This window comes from Heloderma suspectum, chromosome 12 (genome assembly GCF_057233095.1).
Source record: "Heloderma suspectum isolate Gila_16-S chromosome 12, 16-S_ref, whole genome shotgun sequence".
Lineage (NCBI taxonomy): Eukaryota > Metazoa > Chordata > Lepidosauria > Squamata > Helodermatidae > Heloderma > Heloderma suspectum.
Genome location: NC_139469.1, coordinates 10,356,933 through 10,372,457, shown reverse-complemented (window position 1 = coordinate 10,372,457; position 15,525 = coordinate 10,356,933). Strand labels below are relative to the sequence as shown.

The window sequence follows — 15,525 nt, the reverse complement described above, 5'->3', positions numbered from 1 at the left end:
AGAAACTCTTAATTAAACCCAGGGAAGGACCTAAGAGGGATTTTTGGACAGTGGATTTGATCAGCTCCTACATGGAAACTGCTTCAACAAAACACCCGTGTATATTTCTTTCCTGGAGAGATATAAAACATTGACTAATTGAGAATTCATCGTGTGATTTTAAGATAGATGGCAAATGATTTTAGGGCGGGGAGAGGGAGAAGGAAAATTCCTGCGTTTAAAAAGTAGCATATCTCTTCCCCCTCCCTCCAATCCCAAATAGTCCCCTTCCAACCCTTCCTTTTAGTGACCAAATTCTAAGTATTTTGGAATATTTTTAGAGAGGGTGGGGAGAGACCCAGAAATACTTACTGAAATTTCTATCTGTATCACTGCAGATATTTTGTGTGTTTGACTCTCACTCCTAAACAGGCTACCTTAAACATATTTTTATTTGGAAGTAATTCCTATTGGAATAAATGGGTTCTGAGAAACCAGACTGGAGGATTCAAAGCGGCAACTAAACACGCTCTTACTAGGGAGTCCCATTGAACACAGTGAGACTTACTTCTTGAGTAAACATGCATAGGATTGTGCCGTGTGCTTTTTTTTTAAGGAATAAAATTCATCCTCGGGTACTACATTTCTAACCATCCTTTCACAGCTTCATTCTGGTAGTCAATTTCAACACTAGATTCTAGTCAATTTCAAAACTTGAACGCTTATGCACACTGACCTGGCAATAAACCCCACCGAACTCAAGGGAGGGGGGTTACTTCTGAGTAGACACGTATAGGATTACCACGTTTGGGGGCTAGGTGAGAAGATTTAGGGGAGGAGAGAGACGATCTGGTTTCCCATAAAATCCACTCTTTCTCCCAAGCTATTTCAACAAGTCGGCTTCAGAAATCTCAAGGTCCTATGCGTAAAAGGTTAAACATTAAAAACATTTCAGGTCTAAGCGGATGATAAAATGTGCAATGGGTCATTTTCACCTCAGGGCTGACAGGACCCCCCCCCCCACACACACACATTTTTGTGTAGCTGCATCTGATAAGATCGAAGAGAGGAAAATGAGTATTGGAAACTGGGGTAGAGAGTGTGTGTGTGTGGGGGGGGGGTGTCCAGACAAAATATGGGCAGGAGGGAGGGATTTTATTATCATGTTAGGTTTCTTTCTTAAATTAAAAGCCAACAAGGGTGGGACTAAACAGGACTGGTTAAATACCTCTCAACCTCCCCCCACCCCACCCTACCCCACCCCATGACTGAGGTCAAAGGAGGGGCAGAAAACTCTTTTACAGTGTAATCGTGTACATGTCTACTCATAAGTAAACCCCATTGAGCTCAGTGAGAATTGGCCCCAGGGAGGTGTGTATAGGGTTGCAGCCTTGTTAAAGGCTGCGATCCTAAACAGCCTTTTTCTTGGGAAATCCCGTTGAAAATTAGTAGCTCTTCTTCCTGAGTAAGCGTGCATAGGATCGCGTGGCTGCAACTCTTAACACACACAAGCCCGATCCTTCGCGCTTTCTCTCCCTGTTTCCTCGGAAGTAAGTCCAGTTGAGGTCAATTTGGTCCCCTGCGGCCCGAGCCTTCGCACGTTTACATGAGAGTAAGCAGCCTTCCAGCGGTGCTGGAGTGCCTGCGAAGGAGCGGTGTGTGCCTGAAAACCTTCATATCTTTTTAAAAAAAGGGATTTGTTTTGCCTCTTTGTACACACAACCAGACAGAACCCTTTCCAAAAATCACACAAACACACACGCATATTCCTTTGAAAAACACATTTGTAAGGTGGAGAGAGTCCAGGGTGGGTTTTTGAACGCTGATACTGCTGTTGCCATGCTCCTATGTGCATGTTTGCTTGGGACTAAGCCACATCGAACTCTGTAGGATTTACTTCTGACTAAACACGCCTAGCTTTACACGGAACGTCTTGATTTTTCTCCCCATCGCCTGCATGTAACAACCCGCCGCCGCCAATTTTACATTTTTATTTTATTTTTTGAAACAAAAGAGGTAACTACATCAGACCCGATTTTTCATTGCCGATTGGAGACAGCCGGACAACTGGAGAATCGATTATATGTAGTTGCAGGTGACAGACAAGATGCAGAATGAAGTAATACAATTTTTAATTGAACTGCCCCCATAAAAAAAGCCAGTCCCCCCCCAACGACCGCCGCAGGGTGTGCCTCCCTTTTTTCTTTACACCCTTCTCCCGTGTACTCCCGCCTGTTTCGTGTCTTTTTCTCTCTCTCCCCCTTTCCTTAGGCAAAAGACAAGCACAAGCCCGCATCGGCCCGCCGCCACCCGAGCCCTGTGCTGGAAGGAAGGAGCGCGGCCAAGGAGGAGAATGGTGGAGCTCAGGACCGAGCTGGGGCGCCCCTGGTTGCAACGCCGCTGAGCCTGGGGCGAGAGGCGGAGGGAGAGGAGGGCGGCGGCGCTCTGCGAGCGGACGATGGATGGAAGAGACCTCGGGGCCCCCCGCTCCGTCCACGTCCCCCCGCCGCTGCTCTCCGGGCTCGCCATGGACAGCCACCACCGCGTCGCGGCCGCCGGAGCCGCCGCGGCTCGCCTGGCCCCTCTGGCCGCCGGGCTCCCGCCGGCGCCTCTTCCCCCGGGGAAATACCTCGCGTCCGGCATCAACCTCCATTCCCACCCGGGTAAGTCTTGCTACATTTTTATCTTTATTTATCCCCCCCCCCGAGCGTCTGTTGTTCTTTTTCTGGTCTGAAATCAAGGTCAAGCAAGAGGTGCCCCCCCCCCTTCTCTGCCACCTTCTCTTCTTTCCCCCATACATAAAAATGTTCCTTCAAAATGGTCCCGCCTTAGAGCCCTCTTTTGAGAATCGCCTCCCCCTCCGCCCCCGTCTCTCCTTAGAAAAAAGGAGTCTGGCTTCCTTTCTCTAAGAGATCCCATATACCAACCCCGTAGAGAACCTATATGCCATCCCCCCTGCCCGCCTCCCTTAGATGCCTTTCCTTCCCTAAAAGATCCCACATAAACAGCGATAAAGAGGACATGGAAATATTGTGCAGTCTGCTTTTTCTCCCTCCCTCCATGCCACCCCCGTCTGTTTTGTTCTCTCTCTCCTCCCCCCCAACCCAGCAAGCCCAACTCACCCCTGCCTCCTACAAAATGGATTAGTAGCTATTTCTGTGTAGGTTCTTTAAGGCTGCAAACCAATTCACGCTTTCCTGGGAGCAAGTCCCGTTGAACTCAGTGGGGCTTACTTCGGAGTAGACGTGTGTAGGATTGTACCGTAAGACAGGAAACCTAGGGGCAAAGGCGTGTATGTGTGTGTATAATCCTGTAGGAACATACACTCATTCTATAATGCCCTAGACGCCTTCATATAAGTACCTGTCTCCCCTCCCCCCCATGGCTACATTACAGTCTACACATATATCATTTTCAAGGATGGCACCTACGTAAAACAAACATTGCAGATTTCCCTTTGCAATTCCGCATTCCAAGCTGCGCAGCATCTCCTTTTCCCCCAAACAGCAGACAGTTCCAGATTTCTTGGAACGATCCGTCCCTCCCCCCCCCCCCCCAAAAAAAGACCCATACATTTTTCTAGAATGCCAGGTAACCACAAAGCTTAACTTGATGTCTAGAGTGCATAGAAGCAGGCGCTGAAATCCCCCGGAACAGCTAACTTTCGATCCAAAGGATCCCTCCCTTAAAAAACAACAACCCAGTTTTAATCTGGCAGCCTGAAAATAGGTCTCACTTGGTTCCAGCTGTTGCCTAGGAACTCGCTCCTGGAACAAAAATGCTCATATGTTATAAAATAGGTGAAATAAAACCTCTCCCTTTAAGATCTGGCAAATTAGAAGGGACCTTTCTCTCCCCGCCCTCTCTGTATCTAGTTATTTACTGTTCCCCTTTAGTACAAACTGGGTTGTCTTGCAAGACTTGTGGCTCTGATAGTCAATCCTAGCAGCAACTGATGTAGGCTTGAATGGTTCTTGAAGTTGTTCTTATTTTGCTGTTTTATTCTTGTTAATAACCGTGGTTAGAGTCTTTGTCTGGTGTGGATCTCTTGCTTTTTGCACTGCATTGGCTGTTCTAGCCCTTATGGTTTTCCTTATTTTCTGCCCCCATCTACCAAGATGGAGTAAGGGGGGGAAGCAATACTTCCCCCCTCCTTTTCTTTTTTTTGGCAGTGATGGGGTGGATTTAAGAATGAGCCAGTTTAGTGAAACCATTTGGCAGCCGTTCCAAAGTTTTTATGGACACTTCAGATTTGCAAGCATTGCTAACAGATGGTTGGGGACATTAAAAAAAATAAAAAATCTCTTGTTTCCTCCACCCTACTTTTTTTTTATTTTTTAACCCAGGAACATTTCGATGAGGTCCCTTGTGAAGCAAGCTCTGAGTCTTAATAGTAAAATATGTGTTTTACAAGAGGGTCTTGACATTTTTTTTGTGGTGTAGTTTACTATTTAAATGCCCCCCCTTCTAAAACTGGGCAACTTTTAAAATAACCAAACATTCTTTTTTCTTTTCTTAAGTCTGCTTATCTTACTGTGCATGAAGTTTTCAGCTTCGTAGATTACACCAAAATAGCAGACTATCTTGAGTTCCCTGTGTTTAGCAGTTAAAATTCACTTTTTTTTTTAAGCTTCAGATTTGTAAAAAGAAAAATACATAAAAAAATAAATGGCTGTCGGGATTTTATAATGTACCTGAAGAGAACTCGGGTTTTTGCTAAATATACCAACAGAGTGTAAAAATCTGTGCTTGGGTTGTTGTTTTTTAAAACAAATTCTTGGCATGCCCCAGAAAGAAACAATCGAAGAATAAACGTATACAGTGAGATCCATACCTTTCTTTGTAATGTTTCTCATCCACTTCCCTCTGTCACCTTCCCTGCTGTAATTCATTGTGAGAAATGGCTGCGACAGCAATAAAATGAAAAGTAGCGGCTGTGTTTGTGTGTGCAATTTGAAACAGATGAAAAGTTCTGAAGTTCTCAGAAATTCCTTGTTCCCTGGTCGCCTTTCTAACCCTTCTGAGGAGCTGTGTGGTGGGGGAGGACGCATTAGGGATCATGCCGGAGACCATTAATGCATGCACAGAACCCCCCCCCCAACTGGTTGGAGCCTCTCTCCGTAGGCCTGTGACTCTTTAGTTTGGGATGGATTTTTGTGGTTGTGTGTGCTTGTGAGACTCATGTGAGACCACTACAAGTGTGGTCTTTTAAAAAATTATTTTAAACGCATAGACAGAAAATGACTGTGCCTATAGGAATCTAACTCTTCCCATCCCCTTAAGACAACAACATCAACCCAGTTCACAAGGGGGGGGGATTTTTCAAGTGCTTTAGACTCCCCCCCCTTAAGGCCTAAAATGGTCCTTTGAAGCCGCCCACCGCGGATGCATTCTTTCCCCACCCCTAAAATTAGATTTTTGTTTTAAAATTCTCAGCTCAGACAGAGGTTTAAAAACAGCTGGCAAGCTTTTGCAGATCTGCGACGTTCCACTCCAAAATGACGGAAGTGCATTCTCAATCATTTGGAACCTCGAATTCTTCAATTCTCCAGCCCCTGTTAAAAATCTGTGTTGAAGTTTGCTGAAAGCCAAATATGCAAATATTTTTTCCTGTAGTACAATGCGTCTGTGTGTGTGTGTGTGTGTGTGTGTGTGTGTGTCTTCTTCCCAACCCATCCCCCTCTAGGGAAAAAATAAATAAAAACCTGGGTGTGGAAAGGTGACTTCGAGTTTACTTTAAGGGGTTGGTAGAGTGACAAATTTTGCAATAACGAAACCTGCTTCTCCTCCTCACCCACATGGAATGAATGACTTTGAAATTTTGCAAACCTGATTGCCAGCATTTGGAAAGAAGGAAGCGGGCTGAGTTGAGAGGGAAGATTTATTGGCTTTTCGAATAGGTGGCACCACCGATTTTCCAGGTGCTAAAACAAGAGGTGTAGAATGAAAAGCAATAAAACTAAGCACATGAGCAAACACCCTTTTATTTAACACCCCCCCCAACTTCCCTCCCCGTACCACCTCCTCTAGGGCAATCTCTAATCTTTGAAGAAGTGAACTCATTGTCCAGGCAAGCTCAAGCTGAGCACAACGCATGGGGTGGTGGCAGTGGGGCTATTTGAACACAGATATTTTAGCGTTTCATTCTTTCTGGAGGCCTCATAGCTTATATTTAGCCTACTTTTAGGCTATTTCCTGATGTGATGGTGGTTATGTTTACTGACTGTTCTTCACCCACCTCTTTTTCTGGTCTGATCTGACATATCTAAGCCAGGATTGTAAAAAGCAGTTTGCCCGGTTGCCCTGGCAAGCACACACTGCCTTCCAGGCGAGCAGCAAGGAGTGTTACAAAAGTTGGGGGGGGGGGTTTAACTTACAAATGCTTAAGAGGCATGTGTCTGTCTGTCTGTCTCTCTCTCTCTCTCTCTCTCTCACACACACACACACACACACACACACACACACAGCTGGTAGCAGATACATAAACAACATCCCAGGGCACATAGTGTCTTGAAGGCACATATTGCAGCAGCCTTGCTGACACTTAACACATGCTTGGATGGGGACCCATAGTGTACATTTTCTGGAGTTCCGTCATAAAACATTGTTGGCCAGTAACTTTGTTCACTTACCAGCAAGGTTGTACTGCGCCCTCGTGCCTCTGTGGTGCCTAAAGGACTGCCTATTCCCATATGAACCTGCCTGTCTTTTAAGATAATAATTGGGGTCTCTGCTCTGGGTGCCCCCCACTTCAAAGTTTAGGCTGGTGCCAACTGGAGACAGGGCCTTTTCTGTGGTAGTGCCCCATTAGGGCATTACTTCTCCACATACCTGGCCCTCGGTTACTTCAAGTGCCAAGTTCAGACCATTTCATTTAATGGTTTGGACTTGTTTTAATGAAAGAGCAAGCCATGATTGCAGTCAGTATCAATGGTATTTTATAACGGGCACTTTGTAGGTTGCAATCTTGGTTTTGGCGAAGTTTATCCTTTTCTGTTTTGATGTTGATTGTATTGTTGAAAGCTGCTGTCTTGGAAATTTTAAATTTGAAGAGTGGGTGGGGTACACAAATGAGCAAATGTATAAATAAACAGACCACCAAACCATATGGCTTTGGGGGCAGAGCACAAAATGGGTAGAATTGGAAGCATTTCCCTCTGGCCGTTGATCAAATATGATTCATGCCTTCCATGTCTCTTCCCTGCCCCCTACCCACCCCGGTTAGAAAAGTCTCCCTTGTTTTACATTATGAATAAGAGAAACGCCTCAGGGTGGGGTGGGGAACCACCCGCATGGGCAAGATATGCACAGACAAGAGGACTTGTGTATTGCAGGGATCCTTCAGGCATGCAATGTGTCTCTGTGCTCTGCACATAGAGACACATTGCCTTCCCCCGTAGCCTTTGTCAGTGCAGGCCCAGCCAACTGGTATCAGTAGCAGTGTACAGTTTTTGCCCACCAGTGCAAGCATGTAGCCAAGTGTAGCCCTTCACTGTTTTCCATGGAAAATGGTTCATGTCCATGCGGTAAATTATAAAAGGGCACCGCGCTTTGGGGCACCACTGGGATGGCAGGCAAAGTACACTCCCATTGAGCCTGTTCCTGTTTGTAGTAGCCATCCTGACTTCTGCTGGATGGTTATGCTAGAGCATGGGTGGGCAGAAGGGAGATCTGAATAGAGCACTCATGAGTCACAGGGGATCAGAGAAGGATTTCTGACCCCCGGTAGTTTTAACAGTTTGACAACAGCAACACGACTTCCCCCCCACCCCAGCCATGCAAATGATATTGCTGAAACAAAGAAGGGTGGGATGTAACCAACAGTGGGTGTTTTGTGTTTGATGAAGGACTGGTGGCCACCACACATTCTTGGGCTCCGCATTCTTTATTTCAAAGTCTTTTGCACCTGGCTTTGGTTGGTGGATGTCGGGGTTCTGGTAAAAAAACCCCAAATTCGAGATCCTGCAAGCCTGACGTCTGGCAGCGCAGACACTGTGCAATGGGTGCACAGGACACTTTTGCAGCATCGCAGAAGCCGAAAGCGTGGGCTTCTGCCACGAGAAGCTTGCAGCTGAAAGGAAGGGGGAATGTGCCGAACCTCTTCTGGGAGGATGCATGGGCAGGATGAGGCCACAGGTTTGGATGCGCATCTGTTTACCGTTCCGCCCCCCGCTATGTCTTACCAGCATCGCTCCCAAATAACATACCTGCCTGCATCTTAGAACTCTGCATGCGCTAGCAGACTTGGATGCTTCCTGACAGAGGGCTCCTAGCATTAACGGTCAAAAGGCATCTTTTCAAGGACAGTTGCTGGGGAACATGGGCGGGAGGGTGCTGTTGCACTCATGTCCCGCTTGTGGGTTTCCCATGGGCTGCTGGTCAGCCACTGTGTGAACAGAACGCTGGACTAGATGGACCCCGAGTCTGATCTGGCAGGTCTCTTCTCATGTTCTTCTGCGCGGCTATTCCCTCTCTTCTTCCTTAGTGGAATTTTTTTCCTTCGGGGAAGAAAATAGACGGAAGCAGCAGTGGGAAAGCATGCAAGGCTGCAAGCTGAGGGCATCATCGCCTGGAAAATATCTCCCCTCCCCGGTAAAATTCTGTGAATGAGGCAGGGTACTTGTACCATAAAAGCTTCATCTGGGAAGACCTTTTGTGGGGCCGGGGTGGATTCTATTGCAGATAGTGTGATTGAAAGCTGCTCAAATAGGTACAGTTGAAGGGTTTCCCCCCCCCCTCATTTTAGGTCCACTAGGGCACTCCTAGGACATTAGGACACTCCAACATCTGATGCACTGGGGCAAAAAATGGGGGGTAATCGCTACTCTCTCAAATAGGTATACAGCACTATTCTATGTCTGTCTACTCAGAAGTAAGTCCTGTTGAGTTCAGTGGAACATACCCCCTGGTTAGTGTGTATAGGACTGCAGCCTTACTGTTAAGTTTGCTGTGTAGCTACAACTGGAGATTTCCCTTAAGGATGCTTTCAAAAATTTAGGGTGCAACCCTGTGCAAATCTAGACAGAAGAAAAGTCCTAAAACTCCCAGCATGGCTGGCTGGGGAATGCTGGGAGTTGTAGGACTTTTTTCCTGTCTAAACGTGCGTAGGATTGCGTCCTTAGTGGCTTTCCATCTCTGCCACACACATTCACAAATAAATGTTGATTAAATGGCACAGAATATTGGCTCTTTCTTAAAAAGAAAAATAAACTTCTAGCCCTCATTGTGCTAGAAAAAATGATCCATTGCACTTTAATATAGATGTATATATACATCTATATATGTATTTAATATATACTATACTATACTATACTATACTATACTAATATAATATACTATATTATATAAATATACTATACTATGTTATACTACACTAATATAGACATATAGCACTTTAGCTATGGCTTTGAGTGTTCTTTTCGCTCTTTCCTACCCCGACGGGATTTGCAGCTGTGTGTGCTCTGTCGATTGCAGGCTGCACCCTTGAATATGATGCTTAGAATTTTGGGTAATTCATTTCAAACTTCATCCTCTCCTCCCCCAAAGCTCCCACAGCTCTTCTATAACGTGTCGTCGTTATTTGCTTCCAACCAAGGGTGATTAACATGGCTTTTCCAACCAAGATTGGGCAGCAGAACTGAGCAATACTTTGCAGCCCATCTAAACAGTATCTTTAAAATAAAATAAAATTGCACTTAGCAATTTAAACTTGCTAAATTATCAGCGGGTAAGGATTTTTGTCTTTGGTGGTTTTAACACTTTCATTTTAAATGACTGAGTCTTTCTGCAATTTAGAGCCTTACTTCTGCAATTTAGAGTCTTCACATTTGAAACTGCTGAAAGCTTGGGGGGCGGGGGAATGGCGAAGCAAAAGTGTTTCTTTGCTTGGTTGTGGGGGGGTGCATTAAACAGCACCATCCATATGCAACACCCAGCCAGAGAAAGTGACTCGGATCGGTCCCCCAATCCTAATAAATACCCCTTTTATAAATAGCACAGTGCACCAGGTTTTTGGAAGTGAGTGCTTTCAAACCGTGGCTTTGAAAGATGTTTGCCTGGCAGACCTTGTCTTTCTAGGTGTAGCACGGTGACTCTTTTCCCTTGGTGAAGGCGGGGGGGTTGCGGGAGGCAGGCCCACCATGCTGACATGAAACTCCCTGGCAGCTGTCCTGTCTCTTTCTGTATTAATTTTTCATGTTAACTTTTCAAGAAGAGCAGCCTACGAAAGATCGGGGTGGGAACAGACGGCCCTTTGAGGGCGTGGCTGAAACAGCACCCTGCTCCCCCAGCGGGCTGTTGAGGACAAAAAATAATATGAGGACGCGAGGGAAATCAGTGCAAAGGTGAGCGGGGGCCGCTTGGTCACCTGCTCGGCTTGGGGTCTGACGAAATGGAGAGGCAGGCAGCCTTGGCAATCAGCTATCTCTGGCTAGCTGGGGATGGTGGGAGTTGTAGTCCCACAGCTCTCAAGGCCCGCCAGGTTTAATATTTATTTATTGCATTTATGTCCCGCCTTTTTTCCTCTTGCAAGGGACCCAAGGCGGCTTACATGATCCTCCTCCTCTCTGTTTTATCCTCACAACAGCAACCCTGTGAGGTAGGATGGGCTGAATGTCTATGACAAAGTCACCCAGGGAGCTTCCATGGCCGAGTGGGGACTCGAACCCGGATCTCCTGACTCCCAGTCCGACAGTCTCACCACTGCACCACGCTGGCTCTCAGGTCGATACATAGGGTTCGCTGACTCGGGTGCTGAGCTATGAGGGCTGAGTAGCCAAAATGGGGCAACACCGTTGAGAAACAAGAGGGAAGTGTTGGCATGCGTGGGGAACTCCAAGTTAAATACCTCCACGCAGCCCTGTGAGGACTGAGCATGCTCGGTAGTCATGGAATGCTTACTGTGTGCACATGGGGGGGGGGGCGTGGCATATTGATTGATTGATTGATTGATTGCATTTATATCCTGCCTTTTTTCCTCTTGCAAGGAACCCAAGGCGGCTTACATTATCCACCTCCTCTCCATTTTATCCTCACAACAACAACCCTGTGAGGTAGGTTGGGCTGAGAGTCTGTGATGGGCCCAAAGCCACCCAGTGAGCTTCCATGGCTGAGTGGGGACTAGAACCCGGATCTCCCAGCTCCTAGTCCAATACTCTCACCACTACACCACACTGGCTCTCGTAATGGGTATCATGGATGAGGGTATGGCTGGCTGCAAGCCTAAACTGGAATGCTCCATACCGCAACGTCTTATTGCAGGTTCCATTTGTATTTTATACTTAAAGCAGGGCTGGGCAGCATAACATGGGCCATGTAGGCTGCATACCCCCCCCCCGGTGCGGCCCCTGCTGCCCCCTCCCCAAATCGAGGGGGGGATTGGTGTAGGTCTTAATGTTGTCTCATACCAGTCTTGTGAGGGTGAGAGATGTGATGGTTCCCAGGCCACGCAGTGTGTTTTAATGCTTGGGCCCCCAAATCAGCACTTGGCGCTCTGTCCACTGCCACTTTATGATTGCTCTCCAGGTATCCCATCCAATCCATTGCTCTGTATGGGAAAGCACATGTATGTTGTAGCTGATGCAAGAGTAGGAGGTGAAATGATGCTGTACAACAGCCTTCCTCAAGTTGATGCCCTCCAAATGTTTTGGACTTCAGCTCCCATAACCCCTCACCATTGACCATGCTGGCAAGGGATGTAGTTGGGAGCTGTAGTCCAAAGCATCTGGAGGATACCAGGTTGGGGAAGGCTGTGATATACAAGATTACAGAGGTGTGTTTATATGGCCATCTCTTATCTTTGGAGTGTTGGGTTCAAGTATCTGGCCCATTGTTAGAGTTTGGGTGTCATCTGAGACAAGTCTACAATGTTCAGAGTTCATTTTTTTCTCATTTTCTATAGGAAGCCTTTACAGGATGTGCACCTTCACCCAACAGGGTGGCACGGTTGCCAGGTTTCTGCTGATCCCATCTTACAAGAACGGTGTGGAAAGATAATCAATGGACTTTTACCTGTGCCTCAAATACACTAAATGTTAGGCTGGTTTGGATAGAGTCAAGTAGTACAGCTTTTCTTGGAATATTTTCCTCACCCCCTCAAATGTTCTTCTCTGCAGCTAGCAAACTAGCCTGTCAGGGAGAACATTTTTGCCCTGACATACTAGTTTTCTAGGTGCAGGGAAGAAGGTGCACATCATTCAAATGTGCCGCAGCACTGCCTGAACCAGATCTGGCCTGAAGTGGTACAGCCAAAGGTGATCTTTCCCACTTGCTTTCTCTGAATTTATAAACTGGCCCACTATTGTAGGTATTTGGTGTGTGTGTGTGAATTCTGCTGGAGGTTATAACTGGTAAGCACATAATGCAATTAATTCCATGTAGATTGTAGGAGGTGCTCTAGGCCATTTGCTTTGCTGACAAGGGCTGATGGGAGTTGTAGGCCAAAACATTTGGAGGGCCACAAGTTGTCCACCCTGCTCTGGAGTCTAGAGGAGAGACTCAGAGATGGTCTCACTCAGACTGTCTTCCTAGATACATTTTCCAGGGAGTACTTTTATACTGTAGTTCTACACTTTTAGATTTTATATTTCATTTATGCTGTATTTTGTGGTTTTAATTGTTGTGAACTGCCCAGAGAGTTTCAGCTATTGGGCAGTATAGAAATGCAATAAATAAAGAAGTCCCGTTGAACTCAATGGGACTTATTTCTGAGTATGTATAGGATTACACTGTAGAGTTGTCCAAATAAAAATCTGGAGGGGAGGGCAGGGGAAGGTTGTATTTAATATAGAAAAATATTACGGATTAAATTAGTAAATGTGTTTTAGGGTAAGTTCAAACTAGACATGACATAGATTATGTGTCTCTCCCCCGCTCCCCGCCCAACTTTGTAATCTCCTAAAGTAATTGTGGGAGGTTGTGATTTTGAGCAGAGAAAGACTGGGGTGGGGACGGGGACACGGCTTTAACTCTTTCTGCCCGTGTTTCGACTCAACCCCCATGCCAACTTCTTTTCCATCTGTGAGAGAAAAGAGAACAGGTACTGGTATCTTTTCCCCATCCGTGGAGAAAGCCAGCTGCAAATCCTGTTGAAATCAAGGCGACTGGTTTCTGAGTCATTCTGGTTAGGTGAATTGGTTGGTTGGGCTGTGAGATTGCAGTTATCAGTGATGCAGTTGGGTGATTTTAGACTTTGGACCTAAAGTTCGTATGGAAGTGGTGGGGGGTCATGTTAAAAAAAGTGAATGTGTATTACTGAACTTACTTCAAAATGTGGTAAGCCAGCCCTTGTGGGTTCAGGGGCCCCCGTCCTGCTCAGGCTGCTGAGTGGGGCCCCAGACTTGTGCCCTGGAGTCCTGTTCTGATGGCGCCACGGCTGGGCTCGTTGTCTGCATGCTCCACTTGCATGCGAGCTCCATGCAGATCAGTGGATCTTCCTTCAGAGTAGGCGCCTTTGAGAGCAGCATGTGTGTTTGGGATGCGAACGTCAGCTGGACAGAGAGAATTCACTGCAGTTGAGAAAAGGGGTGAGGGGACGAGCCGGACACCAACCTGGTTTGCACGATTAAAGCCAGGGTGGCCTGTTTAAGCTGCGGTGCGTGCCCAGCACCATTTGCCTGATTACCCACCTGGCAGTGAGGGCTGGTTGCACCGATGTCAGTGGGGTGGTGAATCCACTCCAGGTTTCAGTCAGAATTCTGAAGGAGCTCGCCAAGGTGTGAAGTGGTTCTGACTGCAACCCAGAGCGGTGTTAAGTCTTCAATCCATTGCATTATAGGCGGTGAGCTTTTATCCTTCCAGTATCGTAGTATCAGTCTTTTAGCAACCAAAAGGGCGAACAACATTTGAAAGAGTGGTATATAGGCGTGAGGTGCAGATGGACCTCTGTGTGGCTATCTGGTCTGCTTTTACTGAAGTTTATGTGTAACCTGTTTTCCCCCCTTTTTTCTCTCTTTCTAGAATATTGTAATAATTGAAACTGAGTATTTTAGAAGGTGTTGTTATATATTTTTTGGTTTTGTTATGTTTTTGTTTGTTTTGCTGAAATTCACAATAAAAAATTGATAGAACAAAGAAAAAAGAAAAGAAACCCCACAGACATTGGAGCCAGCAGCCTCCGCTGCTGCCTGGAGGAGCTTGTTCTGTCGTCTGAACTCTGCTGGCTTGTTGGAGGGGGAAACAACCCTCAGATAACCCAACAACAGCCCATGGGTTATTTGAGGGTTGTTTCCCTCTCCAAAATGCTCGCTCACCTCGGTTCAGATAACATGACACAATTAGGCAAATGGCTCCTGGCACACACTGCAGCTTAAACAGCCAACTGACTTGTTTAAGCCTCGGTGCTTGTGCGAACTGGCCGGCAATCCATCTACTTCCAGGAATTGACAGCATATGATAGGTTTTTAATCAGGTCATGGGGTATTGTTTTGAGATCTGTGTGTGTGTGTGTGTGTGTGTGTGTGTGCGCGTCTGCTGTCTGTTTATATTTTTGCAGCCAAACTGTTTTTATATTATGCGCAGTATTATATTTTTTAAAGGTTTTTAGTCTTTGCGAACTGCCCAGAAAGCTTTGGCTATTGGGTGGTATAGAAACATAATAAATGAAAATGAAAAAATAAAATCTAGCCCAGTAGTACCATGATGGGCTGGGTCTATCCAAGACCTTTCCCAACCCTGCAACGCGAGACCCTTTTTAAGTGGAGATGTTGAGGAATGAACCTGGGGCCGCCTCCTTGCAAAGCCCGTGCTTTACATCAGGGCTACGGGCCTCCGCTTGGTTACAAGTCACCATGTGCAAAGGGTCAGGCAGATAGGAGAGGAGTTATGTAAAGCAGGGGTGGGTAGAAGGTAGATCTCCAGAAGTTTTGGACTTCAACTCCCAGCATTCCTGACCACAGCTCGTACTGGCAGGGGCTTCTGGGAAGTCCCAAACATCTGGAGATCTACCTTAAAGGAAAACACATCCGTGTAAATGGAATATGTTTGTTTTAAAAAATAAATGGGAGGCCTTGGGAACAGATGAGGGGGGAGGGTACAAACTATGACCCCAGGGGCAGCAGACCTTGTGAAGATCACGGTCATATAGTCTGACTTAGAGCGCAGTCCTGTGGGTTATGCTCTGGGTACTCATAACCTCCTGAACCCGGAGGCTTATGAGTATCCTATGCAGGGAGGTAGGTGCCTTGTGCTTCCCGTCCTACTATTAGCTAGAGGGGTGATTCTGCCCGTCTAGTGGAGGCTTCAGGGAGGGGGGAGGGGGGAAGGCAGGAGGTTGGGGTGGCGATAGGAAAGATCGTAGGAATGCTGCCCCAAGCTCCTCCCCTCCCTCCCCAAAATGCCCCTGTCTCCCTGCTCTGTGTACTGAGTACAGAGAGGCAGCTGGCATGGTTCTCTCCATGCCAGCTGAGTGGGAGGGGAGCGTGGTTTCCTGGCCCCAAGGTCGGAGCCAGGAAACCGAAAAACCCTATCTCCCCAGCTGTTGCCTAGGGGACATAGGATTGCTCCCTTAAAAATTAAAAATAAAGGCCGTTTTTCATGATGTTCACCAAA

The 15,525-nt window shown here is 46.7% G+C and overlaps 1 protein-coding gene across 2 annotated transcripts in view; it reads left to right on the top strand.

Moving 5' to 3' along the window:
* The window catches only part of TNRC18 (trinucleotide repeat containing 18), a 135,113-nt gene that overhangs the window by 1,398 nt on the left and 118,190 nt on the right, over positions 1 to 15,525 (top strand). For both annotated transcript variants that reach the window (XM_084818305.1, XM_084818304.1), the window contains exon 2: positions 2,251 to 2,642. In XM_084818305.1, coding sequence (XP_084674431.1) covers positions 2,438 to 2,642 — 205 coding nt within the window. In that variant the 5' untranslated portion in view covers positions 2,251 to 2,437. The remainder of the gene's footprint in view (positions 1 to 2,250; positions 2,643 to 15,525) is intronic.